A 21,114-nucleotide genomic window follows, 5' to 3' on the forward strand; every position below is an offset into this window, starting at 1 on the left:
CCCAACTGTGCAGCGCCTTGGGACGTCCTCCTGACGTGAAAGGCGCTCTATAAATGGAATCTTGTTGTTGTTGTTGTTTTGGTCTGTAAAGTGTGTATGCATCCACAGAATAAACTTCAGTTGGCAAGGAAGGATGAATCAGACTTGTCCTTGAATCATCAATATTGCTTTAATCTTGGCCAGCAGGATGCATGCTTGTGATGAACCTGAGGTAGCCCTGATACTTTATGTCCTTCAATATGTGCCAGACAGAGACAAATGAAACTCATCTCAACTGTGACTGATGGATTCCAGAGATATATTTTGCAGGCCTTAGTCATCTGATGAAAACACAGGCGCATAATTATTCCATCAGGCAATGTTCTTCATTTTAACAGTAATGTTTTCCGTGAATTATAATTTTAGATAAGCAACGGAAACACTTTAAACTGCAGCTTCAAATCTTACACAATTAAAATGAAGATTGTTTATCTTTCAATAGCAATGGTAACACAATGTTCTTACAAAGTCATTGTAGTTTAACTACACTCAAACTAAAAAATATTGACTCCGATGTCCCACAATTGGCAATTTAAATGAAAGGGAAGGTAATTGTTAAGGTATGTATTGCAAATTAACGGTTTGTGCTCATAGAGCATCTTTCTGTTTTGTTTAAAGGTTTTTTTTGTTTTAACTACCTCTGTTCACAGGCTCCTTTAGGGAGCCTGATGTCCAGCTGTCCAAGTGTCAAATGGAGCACATCTGCTGCAGTGTTAATGATAATAATAATCCTTGCATTTAATGTAATGCCTTATGTTGTCTCAAAATCTCAAAGGGCTTAACATGATTTACTGCAAAGTCTATTATGTCTTTCATTTGCTTAATTATCTCCAAAAACAGTAATTCATTTTGGATGTAATGGGACAGTGTTGTCAGGCGAGTCCGCAGTAGTCCAGGTCACTACTGATGACAGCACAGCCAGGCTGGCTCATTGGCAGGACTTGGAAGGACAGACCAGTCACTTGGGCAAGGAGACTGTGAGATTGGACAGTGAGAATGGATGTTGAGATATGGAACCTAGTTGTTTGCTGACCCAGAGGGACATCCTGGGCCCAAAATGTTGCTTAGTGTGGCTTAATGCTTGTTACCACGTATCGACCATAATAATAATTTTGAACTAAAATTTTTGAATAATAATTTTGAACACATTTCACATAGGGAAGACATCTTAAAGCCCTTCTCAGGATGTACCTGCTTAGCTAATACTAGAGAGTTTAGGTTTGCAAGAGGCAAGGCTTGGGGATCCCAGCATATGTGCCAGGCTGCTGCACGAGCTAAAAGTGTGCAGCTTACCATTGTGAAAACTGGCAACTTTATGCTGCTTATCCAACTACTATCACCTTTTTTATTAGGGCTTTGGCTCCTGGGGGATTCATGAAGGATTGTTGCCACAAGACTGGGAGAAACTCTTCTCTTTTTTGAATAGTCCTGTATTTTTGTGGAGTCCTGTACCTCGGTGGTTAGAGCATTCGCTTTGCAAGTGAGAGACCTGAGTTCAATTCCAGGCCGAGCGAAATCTTGGGCAAGTTTCCTGACTCCACACGCCTAATAATAATCCCTCCAAAACCAAAATCAATAATAAATTGGTCATTTTCAATCTACGACTGTTTGTAGGAATTGCTGTGCGCAATTGGTTGCCGCGTTCGCCCACAAATATACCGTCAATTCACTTTACAGTGTGTTCTGTAAAGCGCTTTGGGACATCCTCCCGACGTGAAAAGCGCTATAACAAAATGCAAGGATTATTATTATTAATAGTGTCATGGGTTTTTTAACTTCCATTTGAACAGGCAGACAGGGCCTTACCTTAACATCTCATTTAAAAGACGGCACCTCTGACTCACCTCCCCAACACTGTATTGACATCTTAGTTTAGACAAGGAATGGCCAGCTTGCGGGTTGCATTACTCATGCGTGAAATGGACACACTCTTTTATTTTGATATTAATGGCCGGAAATTGGCCATCCCTAGTTGAGACTTTGAGCTCAAAGTCCCGCCGTGAGGCTTGAACCCACAATATTGTGTTTCAGAAGCAAGTGTGCCACTGACTCACCCAGGCTGATACCCATTTCACCCATTTAACAAAATTGTTGGCAAATGTAGTGAACTTGAACTTTACGATTCCTCAGACAGCAACAGTTGCTCCAGTCTAATGCAAAATGTACAACCATATAGAACACAAAACAGATACTGTAAAATGCACTTCAATAGATGTTCAGTTTCCCTGTGGGGCCACCCAGCCTTTACATTATCAGTTGCTCATTTTTCAGGAGCATCAAGTTTGACTACAACAAAATCCCTTCAATGATCCTACTCAGGGTTTGTACAATTTTTCTTCTGCAGGTACCCAGAAAATCCAAGCCGAAAAAATGTCTTGGGCCCATAAATATGGAAAAGACGCAATGTTTACAAAGGATTTTATAGGAAATGGTATTAAGGATTTCCCTATGGCACTGATGGTAAGATACACTTAGAGATGCACTTCTTGCGCAAGTTAATTAACACCTCGGTGAATAAACATGATAAACTATCTGACAATGCAACCTACATTGTCAGACGGTTTAGCATGTTTATTCATCCAGGTTAACACAACATGAGAGGAAACATGCCTTGACATCACCAACCCCCATCTGTTGGTACGATGCTGATCTAGAATATTTAAAACAAAAATTAAATGTGACGATTGCTTCAGGCACATTTGCCCTTTCTGCAAAATGCAGACTTTGAAAGACAAACCATTGATTATTCATAGCGTAAATTTGTTTGCTGCTGTGTTAAACCCCTCAGTGCAAATTCATAATGATGGTAGCCGTAAAATCATATAAGTTTATAGCATAGAAGAAGACCATTGTGTCTTCTTTCAGCTCCATTTATCAGCCCTTTCCCAGCACATTCTTATTCCTTTTTATCTTTGGTTATATATTTGCACTGGTAGAAAAGGTCAGACATGTAATCTTTTTGGCTCAGGCATTCTGGGGAGTTAACCGCTTTGCGTTCATTAGAACTTGGTAAACTAAAACGGATAATATCCACCAGGCAGCCTCATCCTCCTGCCTTTTGCCACCCACCACCACTCCCTCTCCGTCCCACTCACCCTCCCCATTATCGCTCCTACCTCGTCCCCCATCCTACATTCCTTCCTCCCCATCTCTCCTTCCTCCCTCTCACCCACCGTCACTTCGATGAAACCCACCATCTGCTGCCTCGACCTCCTCCCCACCAACTTACCACACAGCTCCCCCTCCTCTGCCCACTACTGGCTGACGTCATCAATCAGTTCCTCTCCTCTGGATCAGTCCCTGCCCCCCTCAAAAATGCTGCCATCACCCCCCTCCTCAAAAAACTTTCCCTAGATCCCTCAAACCCCAGCCACTACCGCCCTATTTCAAACTTGCCCTTCCTCGCTAAAGTCTTAGAACGCATTGTTGCCAATCAACTTTGCACACATCTCTCCTCCCACTCCCTCTTCGAACCCTTCCAGTCCGGTTTCCGTCCTGCCCACAGTACAGAGACTGCGCTTGTGAAAGTCTCAAACGACATCCTCTCTATCTGTGACCAGGAACTCCCTCTGCCTCCTTGTCCTCCTGGATCTCTCTGCCGCATTCGACACAGTCGATCACACCATCCTCCTCCACCACCTTTCCTCCAACATCCACCTCAGTGGGACCGCACTCGCCTGGTTCGAGTCCTACCTCACAAAACCGTCAGCAGTACATCTCCACAAAAGGCTTTTTCTCCCACTCTCACCCGGTTACCTGTGGGGTACCCCAAGGATCCATCCTTGGCTCCTTCCTCTTTCTAATCTGTATGCTCCCTTTTGGGGATGTCACCCGCAGACATGGGGTACACTTCCACGACACCCAACTCTATTTTTCACCTCACTTTGTGACCCCCAGTCCCCTGATGTTCTGTCAGCCTGCCTGTCAGACATCAGGAGCTGGATGAGCGTGAATTTCCTTCAGCTAAATGTTGACAAGACGGAAGCCGTACTCTTTGGCTCTCGTCAATGTCTTCAATCGTATGGTTCTCACCTACCCGACCTGCCCCTAAAACTCTCCAAACCTGCACGCAACCTAGGCGTCAGGTTCGACCCCCAATTATCCTTCCTCCCCCACATACGGTCCCTCACCAGCACCGCTTTCTTCCACCTCCGATGCATCACCCGTCTCTGCCAATATCTCACCCCAAAAGTCACCGAAACCCTGGTCTATGCTTTTGTCACCTCTCGGCTGGACTATTCAAATGCCCTCCTCGCCAGTCTCCCCTCCATTACCAACCATAAAATGCAGGTCATCCAGAATTCTGCTGCCCGCATTCTTACCTGCACCAAACTCCGTTCCCCGTTTACCCCAGTCCTTGCCAGACTGCACTGGCTGCCTGTCCCAGAGAGGATCAATTTCACGATTCTCACTCTTGTTTTCAGATCCCTCCACTCTTCTGCACCCTCCTACCTCTCTGACCTCCTCTCTCCTCACAACAGTGCCCGTTGCCTTTGCTCCACTGGGTCTGGCCTCCTCCTTGTCTCCCAAATCCTCCGCTCCACCCTCGGTGGCCGTGCCTTCAGCCACTATGCCCAGAGGATCTGAAACTCCCTTCCTCACTCCCTTCGCCTCTACTCCTCTCTTCCTACTTTCAGGACTTGGCTAAAGACCTTTCCTTTCGACCACGCCTTTGATCACCTTCTTCCCCCTGCTCGGCCCCGGGATCTGTTATTGTGAAGACTCTGAGACGCCGTCCGGCGTGGAGGGCGCTATATAAATCCAAGTTGTTGTAATCTGACAAATAGTGTGTAGCAAGAAATTAGATCCATTAGGTGAATGCAGGTTCCTCCATGTCATGTGTAAAGTTCATAGTTCTACCTATTTTAGGCAGCTTTGTAAGTGGCTTACCCTCCATCCATTTGTTTTCCTTTTTTCACCATCTGTGATCATCTCCTATCTGTGTGCCTTTTAAATTTACTGGGTAACATGACTGATGCAGTAAATTCCTGCAAATTAATCCTAATATATCCTGTCTCTCATTTGCTTGATTATTTCTAAAACTAGTAATTCATTTTGGTTGTTATGGGACAGTGTTGTCTCGTAGATCACTACTCCAGGCACTGCTGATGCAGCCTAGTCTGGCTCAGTGGCAGGATTTGGAAGGGCAGGGACTCTTCCCATTCAGCTCCTGTTAACCCTGCAAGCCAAAGCCCTAACAGTTATGGTGGTCCTAACTGGACAAGCAGTGGTGAGCTTTCTCGACAGTGCTTTCAATGGCAAGCTATGTGGTTTTAGCTGGTTAGACTTCTGCAGCACTCCAACGCACACTTTGGGGTCCTTAAGCCTTGGCTCTCGCCAATCTGTGCCTGATGCTCTCTGGAATTAGATAAGCAGGATGCATCTTTATGGGGAGAGAGAGTGTATTCCATTCCAACAAACAGGAATTTCCATGTGTACATAAGATGTATGGAATTCTGTCTGGTTTGGATACTCTTAAGAATGGTGATGGGTTTCTGTGGGTGAAACACACCAAGCCCACTAAAAAAAAAATGTCCTTTTATGGTTCGTTAAAGAATTGCTGGGTTTATTTTATGAAGGGGCAATTTGCACATTCAGAATTCAGATGAGTATAGCCTCAGTGCCCCCTCCTTATTATAGTCTTTGGTTAAGAGGTTTCAAATCCTTTGACATGGTTGTTAGCCTGTTAGTCTTTTATCTGATTTATCCCCCATTGTGCTTCATTTGTTATTCAAAAGGCAAATGTAGATAAAAGGCAGATAAAAGGAATTTCATGAGCGTCTAGGTTCAAGGTCCTGCAGTGAAACTGACAAATTGGAACTCGGGATCTCTTCATTGATCCTGTACCTTCTTCTCTGCACTGTTTTCTTTGCAAAGAAAAATCCCTTTTTTAACGTGAATGTTCATTTGTCTTTTCAAATATGTTTCTGTCATCTTGTGAAGTAACAACATTAGTCGTGGCTGGACTACCACATTCTCCATGGATTATTTCTTTTTACGAAAAAATTAATGAAGTGAATTTGTTTTTTTGTCCCACCTTGACTCATGCAAATTACTCAAGTTGCTATATATCATGTGTGCTCTCAGACACACACCATGAAGTAGGTACGTCCGCTGTCTCGGGTAGGTTTTCTGGAAGGATGAGATCAATTGGGCCAAATTGGCATTTCTACTTGCCTCAGTAATAAGTGGTTTGCCAATTGCTCTTCCTCAGCCTCTGGCAGCTTCACATTCTCTGCAATTGGATTCTGAGACTGTACCCAATAGCAGACATTTAGGTCCTCACATTTTGGTCATCCACCTAGAATGCCACAAAATAATTATCTGTTACAAAATTGAGCACACTTTGTTCTTGGTTAGATTCTTAGGTTGATTGCCTACCAAATATTATAGATATCAGATTTGGGATTTACAGAGAACATGGTTTTTCAACGACTCATGGGTAAGATACACCAGAATCCGCAGTTGGTGGGTAGAGATGTATGATAATGAGGGGGCAGCAAAGAGAGGCTGGTACACAATCTGCTTGAAAAGAAATATGGAGCGATCTCCCAAAGCTGCTGAACTATTTAATGGTTGATTGCTAATTACTGGTTGATTCAAATTGTAATTCTAGCCGGGTTTTATCTATCGTCTCGTTGCAATGCACCATAACTTTGCAAGAGTTGAACTATTTAAGGGATGGCTGCTGATGATTGCATGGTACCTATTTTCGGCTTTGTTACCTGCTGTTATATGCAAGTGTTCCAGGTTACATTTCTCAGTGTATTCCCTCCGCTTACTGTTTTCCATGAGATGATTTAAGTGTTGAATGATGGTATCATGATATAGTTGAAGGGGTCTTCTTATTCAGTGCATGTAAAACATTTGTAAACATTCTATTTTGCACCATGTGTAAACATCTACAGAGGGAATTGCAGGTGATATTCATTTGTAATTAACAACCAATGAAAAGCATTTGGCAATTGAATACATTATTAAGGGCAACAACTTTTTACACATATCTGATTGTTTATTTAAAAAAAAATTGGCAGCAGAAAATACTTATTTCTCCTGTTCTCAGGAGGTCAACATTAGAAAGTAATCCTTGCATTTTTTTGCATTTGATATAACCCTAACCCTTATCATATCATTGAGACGTCTCAAAATGCTTCACAGGAAGCACAGGAATATTTAAAATGACTATTGAACAAAGATAATAATGTAAGGCATAATAGTTACAACAGTAATGCCAACCATGACACTGATTTGATCTGAATGTAGATGCATCTAGTTACCAGCAGGTAAAAAAAAATGATAAATTAACTGGAATACTCCTGCATCATATTTCTGCAGGGGCTCTCCTTGTTCCTGAAGATATTCATCCCATATTTGTGCTGAGATTCCAGATCTAGTTTTCTCTTGTGAGAGTATTTCAAATTCTGGTCACACATCTCTACTCCAACTCAGTGGCTTAGAATAAGTACCACATTTAATTGCAGCTAACAAGAAATATGATGTAATCTCCGGTCAGTTCTAAATGTTGTATCTCTTCATTTTTCAGCACAGCATTGAATAGAGTAGGAGTAGGGGGTAGGAGAAACACAGCTTTCCCAGTATCCTGGAAGCATCCATTCCCAAAACCATGAGCACTTAAACAATAGAATTCTCAGAATTGTACAGTCCAAAGACGTTACAGTAACCTTGCCAAGCCAAACAGCCACCATCGTTACAAGGATATTGTGTTGATAAAGCAGTTTAAAAAAACGGTCCAAGTCAGAAGGTTGTGGGTTCAGTCTGACACTCCAATGCAATGCTGGGGGTGAGGGGTGGTGGCACAGCATTGCTCTAGGTGCCATCCTTCGAATGACACGTTAAACTGAGATCCCGTCTGCTTGTTCAAGTGGACATTAAATATCCTGTAGGTTTACTTAAAGAGAATTTTTGTCAGTGTTTTGGACAACAATCCGATAGATAGAATTGGTCATTCAATTCATGGCTGTTTGCCTACAAAATCCACAATCATTATTATTATTATTATTTTATTGGATGCATTTGTTTCAGTTGCCTAAATGTTAAATTGTTCAATCTTTAATTTATGGACTACTTTCCTCATAGATGATGCTGAAGAATTCAGTCTTCATGTGCTTAACGATATCCACCTGTACTGAAATGGTGAGCCTCGCTGGCCTTGGAACGTTTCTGCCTAAATTTATGGAAACTCAGTTTGGGCAGACTGCCAGTCAGGCAGCCATCCTCGGAGGTAAGCACTTCCAAGAGACGTCAGTGATTCACTTAAAAGAACATTTTTTCACTAGGCTTGTCAGCAGAGGAATGCATCAAAACACAGTCCTGCAGAAGCTGTCATCTGAAGTTGATGTAGCAGTATTTAACAATTAACAACAGAATAGGTGGTTAGATATGGCATTTGGAATGGATTTCCAAAAATATGTAACAAAAGGTTACCTGTTGTTAACAATTGTCGTGTTTGACTCTCGCAAACACTTTTTGTTTAAAGGGAAACTGTTTCAATTCTGTTTATTCAGCTATGTATTGCAGGTGATTTTGAAGCAATACAAGGCTTGTTTATTCTCTTTACATGTTGTTTCCATGTTATTGTAACACTTCAAATTTAAAGCGACCAGATACTCTTAACGGTGCTTCTATTCTACTGTCTTTTAGACCTATTCTGAGCCAAGATATTTCTTATAAAACGCAAAATGCTGCAGATGCTGTAAATCTGAAAGAAAAACAGAGATCGCTGGGAATACTCAGCAGGTCAGGCAGCATCTATGGAGAAAGAAAAGAGGGTCGAAGTTTGGGGTCCATGACCTTCAAGTTTCTTATGGTGGCCAAAAAGAGTTGATTAGGGTGGCAAAACTACTCTATATATGGCCTATATCAAATGCAAGAATTATTATTACACTAATCCAGCTTCGATCTTTTGAGTTTGTTTTTTCTGTGTGTAGCCTTCAGTATATCAAGACCTTTTACTTGCCTGTCTTTAAATTGTAAGGCATTCTACTGATTCAAAACAGTTGTCCCATCATACTTTCCTGTCAGCTGTTTTAATTCAGAAATTGAATAACAAAAAATATCCTCTTCTTCCCCCACCCCAACACCTGCATTCGTGAGCACCTGTGCTATTCTTCAGTGTAGCTCGCACCGCGACACCCACCACTACACAGTGGAGCTGCTACTGTACTGTAATCAATATAATAAGGCTGGAAAATGTTCCTTTTTTGTGCCGACTGGAAAAAGCCAAATCAAATGTTTTGAATCCTATTGAGTATTACGTTTGAGCATTGATTTAAACACAGTGTAGTAATTGGCTTCAGTCAAAGAGCATTTTACAGTAGTCAGTGAGAGAGGAAGCAGATAACCTTGCCCCCATTGAATAGTCTGTTGCAGTTCAAATAGAGTCTGCTTAAAACAGAACTCAAAGTGTAGGATATTTAAGAACATTCTATAATATAACTAGCAACAGCCTTCTAATTCCCCGTCCCATTAAGTGTCATACAATGACAACAAATGTTTCATTTCAGATTGAACTGAACCTAAGAGATTAACTCATTAAATTATGCATGTGGAGGGGAGGTGTGATATATTTTGGGTTTTGTTGAAAGCGATAGATGCTAGTCCTGCCGAATGGATGTTTGTTAGCACTCCTGCCTCCAAACCAGAAGGTTGTGGATTTAAGCTTCCCGTCAGGACACTAACCCACAGTTTAGGGTGGTAGCTGAGTATAGTGCTGGGGGAACATTTCATTGTTGGAATTGCTGTGGACATTAATAATAATAATAATAATCTTTGCATTTGGTATAGCGCTTTTCACGTCGGGAGGATGCCCCAAAGCGCTTCACAGAACACACTGTAAAGTGAATTGACTGTATATTTGTGGGTGAACTTGGCAGCCAATTGCACACAGCAATGTCCCACAAACAGTCGTAGATTGAAAATGACCAATTTCTTATTGTTTTTGGTTTTGGAGGGATTATTATTAAGCGTGTGCAGTAAGGAAACTTGTCCAAGGTTTCGCCCTGCCTGGAATTGAACTCAGGTTCAATACATTAAAGATCCCATGGCACTATTCAACAACACCAAGAACAAATTACATTCGTATAGCACCTTTCACATTGGGAGGATAACATATAATAATAATAATCCTTGCATTTGATATACCGCCTTATCATGTCTTTGAGACAAATTCCAGAGGGTTCAGGCATAGAGGCTGAAGGCCCAACTGCCAATGGTGGAAGAGCCGGGTGAGGAATATGGAGCAGGCTGGAGCCTGCTTAGCAGACGGAGCGGACAAGTTGATATGGGGTTAGCAGGTCACAGAGGTAGGAAACAGCAAGGCCATGGTGGGCTTTGAAGGCGAGGGTGAGGATTTTGAACTAAATCTTCTGGGGGATGGAGAGCCAGTGGAGCCGGGCAAGTGTGGGTGTGATGGGGCCGTGGAGCCTGGTACAGGAGAGGACAAAAGCTGATGTTCTGGATGATCTTCAGCTTGTGGAGGGAAGAGTTGGGAAGGCCGACAAGCAGTCGTGGGTCAATGTTTGGGGTCCATGACCTTCAAGAACCTAGATGTGATGAATGAGGGTTTCAGTGGCCTGAGGGGTGAGGCAGTGGCAGAGCCGAGCAATGTTGTGGAGGTGGGAGAGAAAATCCTGTAAACATCTTGGCTGTTTTTGCCAGTGGCCACAGGTAATGCTGCTGGTGTCAGCATCAAGCATCCATAGGTCAGCGATATAATGAAGAGCAATGTTTCTTCTACTCTGTCCCAGAAGCATGTTTTAACAACAACAACTCACATTTATATAGTGCCCTTCACACAGGGCAGCATCTCGGACCGCTTAACATTGGCAGAGCCTGATGCTGAGCTGGAAGGCGGGAGGAGGTGACCATAAGCACAGTAGAAGAAGAAGGTCGTCTTGAAATGCTGTACACTGTCCAGCGCCTTGGGACATCCTCACGATGTGAAAGGTGCTATACAAATGTAATGTTGTTGTTGTGATTTAAAAGAGTGGTAGGAGGGGGCAAGGTGGAGGGATTAGGGGAGAAAGTTACAAAGCTTTCGGGGGAAATGGCTGAAAGTGTGGCCAGTGGAACGGAGTGGACGAGGGACAAGTGGGAGGCCAGAGCCAGCCGAACAGAGATAGTGGAGTGAGGAGAAGGCAGGTCAGAAACACAGAGAGGTGCCATGGCATTTTGGGATTTCTTGATGAGTGAGATCATCTTGAAATCGATCGATTAAAAATTAACCTCAGACAAATATCTCTAAATGGATCAGTGTGAAATTTTCCAATTCCTGACCCTGATGTGGATATGGCTGTTTTTGGTGAGACTTGACAATTTTCATCCAGTTTCTTTGCTGGAGGAGAAGCAGGGATTAGATTGCCCAGTTGAATTTCAGATTAGACAATGAGAGGCTGCAAAAAGAGGAGATTTTCATCCCTTAATCTGATCTTGATTTGAACCTAAATTCCAGTGGTGACGGGATTGTTTTAATACCCTGCACAGTGTCCCACAAACATCTTATTTTGTTCCTAGATGATGTTTTGTGGTAGTTGAGGTATTTTAGCCAAAGCATTGGATCTGGTGTGATTGGGAGGAAGAGATAATTTATTTCTATTTATTTGAAGGGCCAATGAGTAAGTCTTCTGAGCAGAGATAGCAGTGACATTGCCCGAAATTCCATTATAACCATGCAACAAAAAGATGGCAATTTAGATAGATGTTATCGTGCGAGTCTATTCATATGATTGGACATTATGTCAAATATATTTTTAAATCTTTTTTTAAAAACTGACGGTCCTAACCCAATCAAGCTTTTGGTAGAACAGCTATTGGTTTTGAGGAGTTTAGGAGAATTATTTTCACACGAGAGTTGTTGGGATGTAGAATGCCCTGTCAAGTTACATGGTAGAGGCACAGTCCATTGTGGGTATCAAGAGGGAAGTTACAGGAATATGAAAGATACAAGTTTGAGAGGGCAGGGCAGTGTAACAATAATAATAATCCTTTTCCATTTTATATAGCGCCTTATCATGACATTGAGATTTCAAAGTGCTTCACAGAATATACTGTAAAGTGTAGATCTTCTGGGTGAAATGTGGCAGCCAATTGCGCACAGCAGTGTCCTACAAACGGTCGTGGATTGAGTGACCAATTTATTTATTTTTGAGGGACTATTAACCTAGGAAAGTGACCGGGTTCCGACTTACTGCTTGGTAAACAGAGGCGTGTGGAGTAAGGAAACTTGCCTAACGTTCCGCTTTGCCGAGAATCAAACCCGGGTCCTCTCGCTTGCGAGGCGAGACCTCCAACCAATACAATACAGGAAGAAGCTGCAGCTTATGTCCTCTCTCACACCAAGCTCCGTGACCCTCTCACCCTCCCCTGGCTCCACTGGCTCTCCATTCCCCAGAGGATAGAGTTCAAAATCTTCGTCCTCACCTTCAAGGCCCTCCACGGCCTTGCTCCTTCCTATCTCTGTGACCTGATAGCCTCATATCAACCTGTCCACTCCCTTCACTTAGCAGGTTCCGGCCTGCTCCACATCCCCGCTCAGCCCACCCCACCATCAGCGGTCTAGCCTTCAGCTTCTCTGCCTCCACCCATTGGAACTCCATCCCACAGTCTCTCTATCTTGCTCCCTCCCTTGCCTCCTTCAAGGCACGTCTCAAAACCTTCCTCTTCGACCGCTCATTTGGATACCCTCCTACCCCTACCCTCCACCCTCCTGATCTCAACCCCTCTGCTTGGGTCCAAATCCCTGACTTTCTGGTACCTTGGGACGTGTTCCCGATGGGAAAGACCCTTTACAAATGTAATATGTTGTTGTGAGAGCCAAGTGCAGACTCTATCGGCCAAATGGCTTTCTTCTGTGCTGTAAATTTCTATGATTCTTCAGGAGGCTCTCTTATGGTTGCAATTTGCCAGTGTTTTCAGTGAAGAGAATAGATTGGGGGCGTAGGGTGGGGAGACAGTGGCACGAAGGAGAAGAAAGGTGAAAGATGAGATGAGCATGATGAGAAAGCACCTCATGTTATTTCTCAATGAACTGTACATACACCAGATGGCACAGGCTGTTCTGTACATCAGAAAATAATAATTCATTGTCAGGAAAGCCAGCAGCACATACTGCTTCCTGGATTGATTGAGATTGAATAAAAATAACAACGAGTGGAATGAAATATTGCTGGCGGTGACGGTGTATCTTAGTCAGGAGAATGTCCTTCATAAAACATTGGACCTGGAGCTTCTGAAAAAACAGCAGCAGATTAACACAGAATATGCTCGACCTCTAGGCATAAAATAATACAGGTGGCACTAGTTTCAATTCAGTATTCAGTCAAACAATTTTTCTCTGCTTTATGCCTTCCTCTCTTCAAGATGTTGACTAATGCTTGGGCATGGCTATTTGTCATGTCTGAATCTGGACTGTTCTGATAGGTGGGGATATCAGACCCAAACCCAATCCTACTCAAACCTGTGGGAGGGTGGTATTTTCCTCTTGTCAGTAAATAATTGTCAGTAAAAGTAAAATGCATTTGCATTTTGTTGTATGCCTTGTCACATCATTGAGTAGTATATTTTCTGGATGACATGCTGCAGCCAATGGTGCATAGAGTTGTCCCACAAACAGTGCCCATTGCAAGGCACTATTAATGTTAATTATTTCCCAATGTATTTCAACCACAATCTCTATTTATATGTAATAAATGTTGAGCTTTTTAAGTTATAGGGTATCCTACTTTTTCTTACCACTATAGTAAATTGATAACTTGTTGCTTCAAGGGAAAAGAGCTCACCGATTAGTTATCTAGAGTGGTGAGATAGGCTTGGGTCCTTTGGGACCACAAGGGCTGGTAATGTGACAGAGTGGCCCCAGCCCCCACAGCTGTGAGGTTATTTGTTAACTCATAACTATATGTATAGGCCTATGTATCTATACACATGCTTATTTTCTGTTTCCTATCGTGTATCTGTTACTGTACAATGATACTGTACTTCCAAGTTATATGTGAAGATTAACATTTTGCATGGGAAACGGCTGGGACATTGACAGCATAGCTACTTAAGTGTAGAGACTAATTAAGACAGGGTTCTGTTATTAGGGTTTTACTATGTATTGCAGGTGTACTGAGAGCCTTGAGTAGAAAAACTGAGGTATAGAAACAGACCATGTCAGTGATGTTTACTGTATGAAGAATATGTTTTCTTGCAATAGTTTATTGAACAATGAAACTTCTAAGAACATTTTTTTTCTACTAGGAAAATATGCAGGTATGATGCTGTGATACAGCATTGAATGTTGTTTGATTGTAATGTTCATTTTTCAGGGCTAGTCCTGGCCCCTGGAGCAATCTTTGGTCAAATTATCAGTGGAATCATCATTTCCAAATTGAAGCTAGGTTGTGACAAAATGATTAAAATGGCTATAATTATGACCACACTAGCACTGACTTGCTTGGCGGTTTTCATCTTCGCAAAATGTGACAATGTGCCACTTGCTGGAGTCAACAGGCCCTATGAAAGGTAACTAATTTGAGGTTAAATATGCTGTCTTGAATGATATCCCATAAATTTTAACTAAGGCATTGCTCTGTCAAATATTTTCAGGGATTAATATGAACTAACTGGTTATATATTATATATATTGGAACTGGAATGAGTGTCATTTTCTGCTTTACTATGTCATTGTTCAACATTTTAACATTCATATAAAATTATGGTGAGAACTCGGTGGATGATGAATATGTGTAAGCCTTGGAATATAAAGAAATGGATATTAAAGCTTACAGCATAGTGGAGAGGATGATTTGATAGCAGAGTCAAAGGGAAAACTAGAGGTTAGAGAAGAGGAGGAACTTAAAGGGGTTATCTTACAGGATTTGAAAATTATACCAGAGAATTGGAAGGTAATAAACTTCCATTATTCAAGATGAGAGAAAGTGGACAAACTAAATAACTATCATAAACATTAATTGTTGGCAAATTGCTGGGATCTGTCATGAGGGACAAAGTATCTTAGCATCCTCATAAATATGAACAAATTAGAAAAAAATGGGCAATGGTTTTGTGAAGGCTAGACTGTGTCTGACTAATCCAATAAATTCCTTAACAGAACCGTTGAGATGATAGATAAAGATGGATCACTGGATATCATTTAATATATTTTCATAAGGCCTATGATAAGGTGCCACCTAAGAGATTAATAGTTGAAATGAAACTGCATTGAGTTGGGATAAAAAGGACATTTTCTGATTGGTTCACTATGATAAGTGGTATCTCCAGGGTTCTGCATCATATATAATTGACATAGGTTTAGGAATATAGGGGAGACAAGACAAGTTTGTATTGACATTCATTTAGAAACTTATAATTTGTGAAAACATGAGCAGAAAATTGCAAAGGCCGCAAACAGGTTATTCAAATGTGTAGAACTTTAGCAAATGTGGTTCCATGTAACTAAGTGTGAGGTTTGAACTTTTCAATTTTGAACTTAAGACTAGAGAACAGAAATGCATTCGGAGAATCATTAGGGAGATAGGTGGACAAAGGAATTTAAGAGTCCAACTGAGTGTATAAACTATGAAAAGTTAGTTTGCGGCTGCAGAAAGCAAATACAAAGGCTGAAAGGATGAAAAACTTGATAACAAGGAATTGCTGTTGTATAGACTGCTGGTCAGACCTCATTTGGAGCATTGTGTTCAATTTTGGCACATAATCCTAGAAAGGGCATAACCTTGGAGGGTAACCAGTGACGATTCAGTAGATTAATATCTGGAGTAAAGAAATTAGTTACAATAAGAGTTTGGGTGCACTGGGGTTATATTTCCAAAGAGTTGAGGAAATTAGGTGGTGATCTAAATGAGGTATTTAAAATGAGGAAGGAAATTGACAAACTAGGATCCAAAATAAAACAACGTATAGTCTTAGATAAAACTGGTTAGAGGTGACATGTGTAGATGTAGATTGGGATTTTTAATGAGAGAAGGGTGGATACCAGGCAAGACAGGATTTTTGACAGCTCTCATAGGCAATTATAAAAGGAAATTAAACAGATTCTTGAAAAAGAATAGGATAAAAGGGGAGTGAACAAGAGAGTGGGGAAGATTGTCTTAAATTAAAACATCAGCTTAGACTTTTGATGAGCCAAATGTTTATGTGCTTTAGAAACTTATGATTTGACAAATAACACATCACTAATGAAACTTAATGGGGTGGGGCTTATGTTTCAATGAATATTTTGGAACAAGTAGTGTGATTTTAAAATTTGTTAATGGACGCAGAGAAGGATAGATTGAATTTTTCACTTATTACATTTTACAGTACCATCACTTCAAACAAATTTGAATTGGAGGCATCCTGTAACGCCAACTGTAGCTGCCTTCAATCATTCTACAACCCAATCTGTGGAGCTAATGGGGTCCAGTATTTTTCTGCATGTTATGGAGGCTGTACTCATTTAACAGAGCAGGTTGGTCCCTTTATCATACTAAATATGCTTTACAAAGTTGTGATCAGTGAATTCACCCAAATCAAATTGTTTCACGGTGGCTTCAACATAAGGAATGGGCAGAAGTTATCTGCTTAGGAACCACACTTGCACATTGGAACAAAAAAAATCATGTCAAAGTGTTTGAAAAACAAGAAACACACAAAGGCTGATGTAGTGTGTATAGTTTCACACATAGTGTGATCTGTGCACTAGTGCAATAAAATTAATGTGCATTCCGTTCCAGACAAAGGGAAATTCCCATGGTTAGTTGGCACTTCAGTTTGTTTTGAATACTCTTAAGCATGGTAATCAGTTACTGCATGTGTTACACATTTGGCTATCCAAAAAACAATGAACAGCATTGTAGTGGAGATGAAACTCCATGGACATGTTTGTATCTCACTATTGGCACTCCTGCCAATCACAAGCAACAACAAGATTTCATTTATAGAGCGCCTTTCATGTCGGGAGGACGTCCCAAGGCGCTGGACAGTTGGGTCAGGACCCGAGCAGGGGGGAAATGGTCAGGGTGAGGGGAGCAAAGGGAGGGAGCGAGGAGGGGGTGGAGAGTCGAGAGGGGAGCTGAAGGCACGGTCAAAGAGAAAGGTCTTGAGACCGGCCTTGAAGCAGGAAAGGGAGGAAGCGGCGAAGGCACTGGGGGATGGAGTTCCAGAGCCTGGGGGCTGAGAGGCTGAAGGCCCGGCCACCGATGGTAGGGCGGTTGGGGCGGGGGATGTGGAGCAGACCAGAGGAATGGAGGGTACGGGCAGGTAAGTAGGGGGATAGTAGGTCGGAGAGGTAGGAGGGAGCAAGGCATTGTAGGCGTTGTAGGTGAGGATGAGGATCTTGAATTCGATGCTCTGGGGGATGGGAAGCCAGTGGAGGCGAGCGAGGGTGGGAGTGATGTGGGAGGGACAAAATTCAAGTGTTAAGGATATTTGCAATTTGACTGTCTGCATCCCATTCGTGTCACATCTTTATCGAATGAATAAATTGCTTCAATAATCTCCTTCTCTTCCCAGCACTTTGTGTTAAGAGAATTTATAATGAAAGACTCTGACTATTTTCCCCTGAGAGTGGAAAATGTGTGATCTCCTTTTCATTGATGACAAAATAAATAATGACAAAAATAATAATAAATCCAAAAATATATATAATTACATAAAATACAATTGTGCTCACATGCATGAAAATAAACAAATATTGTGCTGGTGATTCTTTGGTTTTGCCCATTGTATTGCAGATTTATCAGAACTGTTCTTGTATCCAGAATTTTAATCATACATTTGTGGCACATACAGGAAAATGCCCTTCTACATGCAAACAGATGCCCATAATTATGTGTTTTCTGTTGATATACGTTATTTTTATTTTCATGAGCAGCATACCAGTCACCGTAAGTACTCTCAGGTAAGTCAGTTATTCAGCCTTAATTCAATAATTAAGGAGTCCTGTAGCTCAGTGGTTAGAGCTTTGCAAGCGAGAGACCTGAGTTCAATTCCAGGCAGAGCGAAACCTTGGGCAAGTTTCCTTACTCCACACAGAGCCTAATAATAATCCCTCCAAAAAAAACAAAAAACAATAATAAAAAAAAAATTGGTCATTTTCAATCTACGACTGTTTGTGGGACATTGCTGTGCGCAATTGGCTGCCGCGTTCGCCCACAAATATACAGTCAATTCACAGTGTGTTCTGTGAAGCGCTTTGGGACGTCCTCCCGACGTGAAAAGCGCTATATCAAATGCAAGGATTATTATTATTATTAATAATAATGTGTATTGATAATAAGATCAAAACTGTATTTATTCTGCAGGCAATTTATTCCGTCTTTGTCTTGAGCGGCTCCATTCAGCCATGAGCGGCTATGGGGTGGAGATGGAAATAGTCAAATTGCGATTGATTGACATAGGAACATAGGAATTAGGAGCAAGAGTAGGCCGTTTGGTTCCTCGAACCTGCCCTACCATTCAATAAGATCAAGACTGATCTTCTAACCTAACTCCATCTCCAATTTATCCCCATATCCCTTAATCCCTCTATCCTTTAGAAACCTATCAATCTCAGTCTTGAATACGTTCAAGGACTGAGCATCTACAGCCTTCTGGGATAGAGCGTTCCATAAATTCACTACCCTCTGAGTGAAGAAGTATTTTCTCAACTCGAAAAGGCTGACCCTTAATCTTAAGACTATAACCCCTAGTTCTAGATTCTCCTCCAGGGGAAACAGTCTCACACTGTCTACTCTGTCAAGCCCCATAAGAATCTTATATGTTTCTATAAGATCACCCCTAATTTTTCTATATTCTAGAAAATATAGGCCTAGTTTACTCAACCTATCCTCATAGGTCAAATCCTCATCCAGGAACCAACCTAGTGAACCTATGCTGCATCCCCTCTTCCCCTCTAAGGCGAGTATATCCTTTCTTAAATAAGGAGACCAAAACTGCACACAATATTCTAGGTGCGGTCTCACCAAGGCCTTATACAGTTGCAGCAAGACTTCCCTACTCTTGTATTCTAACCCTTTTCCAATAAATGCCAACATGCCATTAGCCTTCCTAGTTGCTTGCTGTACCTGCATACTAACTTTTTGTGACTGGTGTACAAGGACACCCAAATCCCTCTGAACACTAACATTATCTAGTCTCTCACCCTCGAGAAAATAATCTGCTTTTCTGTTTTTACTACTAGGTAAATAACTTCACACTTCCCCATGTTATACTCCACTTGCCACCTTCTTGCCCACTCACCTAGCCTATCTATATCCCTTTGCAATCTTTTTGTGTCATCCTCAGAGTTTACTCTCCCACCTAGCTTTGTATCATCTACAAATTTAGATATTTTAAGTTCTATATCCTTGTCTAGATAATTGATATAGATGGTAAATAGTTGAGGCCCAAGCACTGATCCTTATGGCACTCCACTAGTCACATCTTGCCAATCTGAGAAGGACCTGTTTATCCCTACTCTCTGTTTTCTTCCCGTTAGCCACTCTTCGATCCATGCTAATATATTGCCTTCATTTCCATGGGCCCTAATCTTGTGTAGCAGCCTTTTATGTGGCACCTTATCGAATGCCTTCTGAAAATCTAAATACACTACATCTACTGGTTCCCCCTATCTAACTTGCTAGTTACATCCTCAAAGAACTGTAAAAGATTTGTTAAGCATGACTTCCTTTTTGTAAAGCCATGTTGACTTTGCCTAATCATGTTATGGTCCTCTAAGTATCCCACTACGACATCCCAAATTAAGGATTTTAGAATTCTCCCTACCACCGATGTCAGACTGACTGGTCTATAGTTCCCTATCTTCTCTCTCCCACCCTTCTTAAATAGTAGTGTTATGTTTGCAATGTTCCAATCAATGGGAACTGTTCCAGAATCCAGGGAATTTTGGAAGAACAAGACATCCACTATCTCAGCAGCCACTTCTTTTAAAACCCTAAGGCCATCAGGTCCAGGGGATTTGTCATTTTTCAATCTCAACAATTTCACTAGTACTAATTCTTTACTGATGTTAATTCCCTAAGTTGCTCACTAACATTAGGTGCTTGGTTCCCCTCTATTTTTGGTAAGTTTTCAGTCTTCTAACATGAAGACAGAAACAAAGTATTTGTTTAATGACTATCATATCTTTATCCTCCATTATAATTCCTCCTGTGTCTGCCTTTAATGGACTCACATTCACTTTTGGTAGTCTCTTCCTCTTCATGTATTTGTAAAACTGCTTGCAGTCTGTCTTTATGTTTCTAGTTAGTTTGCCCTCATAATCCATTTTCTCCCTCTTAATCAGTTCTTAGTTTTTCTTGAACAAAACACAAAATACTGCAGATGCTGGAAATCTGAAACAAAAACAGAGAGAGCTGGGAAAACTCAGTAGCTCAGGCAGCATCTGTGGAGAAAGGAAAGTGAGTCAATGTTTCAGGCCCACGACCCTTTGTCAGAACTGGGGCATGTTAGGAGGGAGAGGTTTTAAGGACAAGTTGACGTGTTAAAGTTCCCGACGTGAAAGGCGCTCTATAAATGGAATCTTGTTGTTGTTGTTGAGAGGGGGAGCCAGGTCAAGGATGACAAAGAAGACAAAAAAATACAAAGGAGAGAATGTGTTAGTTGATGGGTTAAAGAGGTGAGAGTGGCATAAAGCAAAAGGTGGGGCGTGGGTTGAAACATAACTGGGGAGAAGAGGTGTTAATAATGCAGAACAGGCAACACACCAGAGAGAGACAAAGAGTGTCTGGGATGATGATTATAATGATAACAGAAGGTAACTCTTCTAGTAACAGAAAGAGATGGAGGTGGGAGGGTGAGCTGTTATGGTCTGAAGTGGCTGAAATCGATATTGAGGCCAGAGGGCTGTAGGGTCCCTAGCAGATAGATAAGATGCTGTTCTTCAAGCTTTCGCTGTGGATCATTGGAACAGTGTGGGAGACCATGGATGGAGAGGTCAGACTGTGAATGGGAGTGTGAATTAAAATGGCAGGAGACCCGAGATCAGGGTTGACCACAGAACGAAGGTGTTCTGTAAATCGGTCACCCAATTTGCACTCAGTCTCCCCAATATAAAGGAGACCATACTGTGAGCAG

General features: G+C 41.7%; 1 protein-coding gene across 1 annotated transcript in view; it reads left to right on the top strand.

The window, feature by feature from the left end:
• LOC103178425 (solute carrier organic anion transporter family member 4C1-like) overlaps positions 1-21,114 on the top strand; it is a 47,682-nt gene that overhangs the window by 16,925 nt on the left and 9,643 nt on the right. Inside the window, exons 6-10 of the mRNA XM_007893154.2 lie at positions 2,384-2,499; positions 8,137-8,281; positions 14,367-14,562; positions 16,360-16,507; positions 17,772-17,938. Of these exons, the coding sequence (XP_007891345.2) occupies positions 2,384-2,499; positions 8,137-8,281; positions 14,367-14,562; positions 16,360-16,507; positions 17,772-17,938 (772 nt within the window). The remainder of the gene's footprint in view (positions 1-2,383; positions 2,500-8,136; positions 8,282-14,366; positions 14,563-16,359; positions 16,508-17,771; positions 17,939-21,114) is intronic.

Source organism: Callorhinchus milii, unplaced genomic scaffold (genome assembly GCF_018977255.1).
Source record: "Callorhinchus milii isolate IMCB2004 unplaced genomic scaffold, IMCB_Cmil_1.0 Scaffold1, whole genome shotgun sequence".
Taxonomy (NCBI): Eukaryota; Metazoa; Chordata; class Chondrichthyes; order Chimaeriformes; family Callorhinchidae; genus Callorhinchus; species Callorhinchus milii.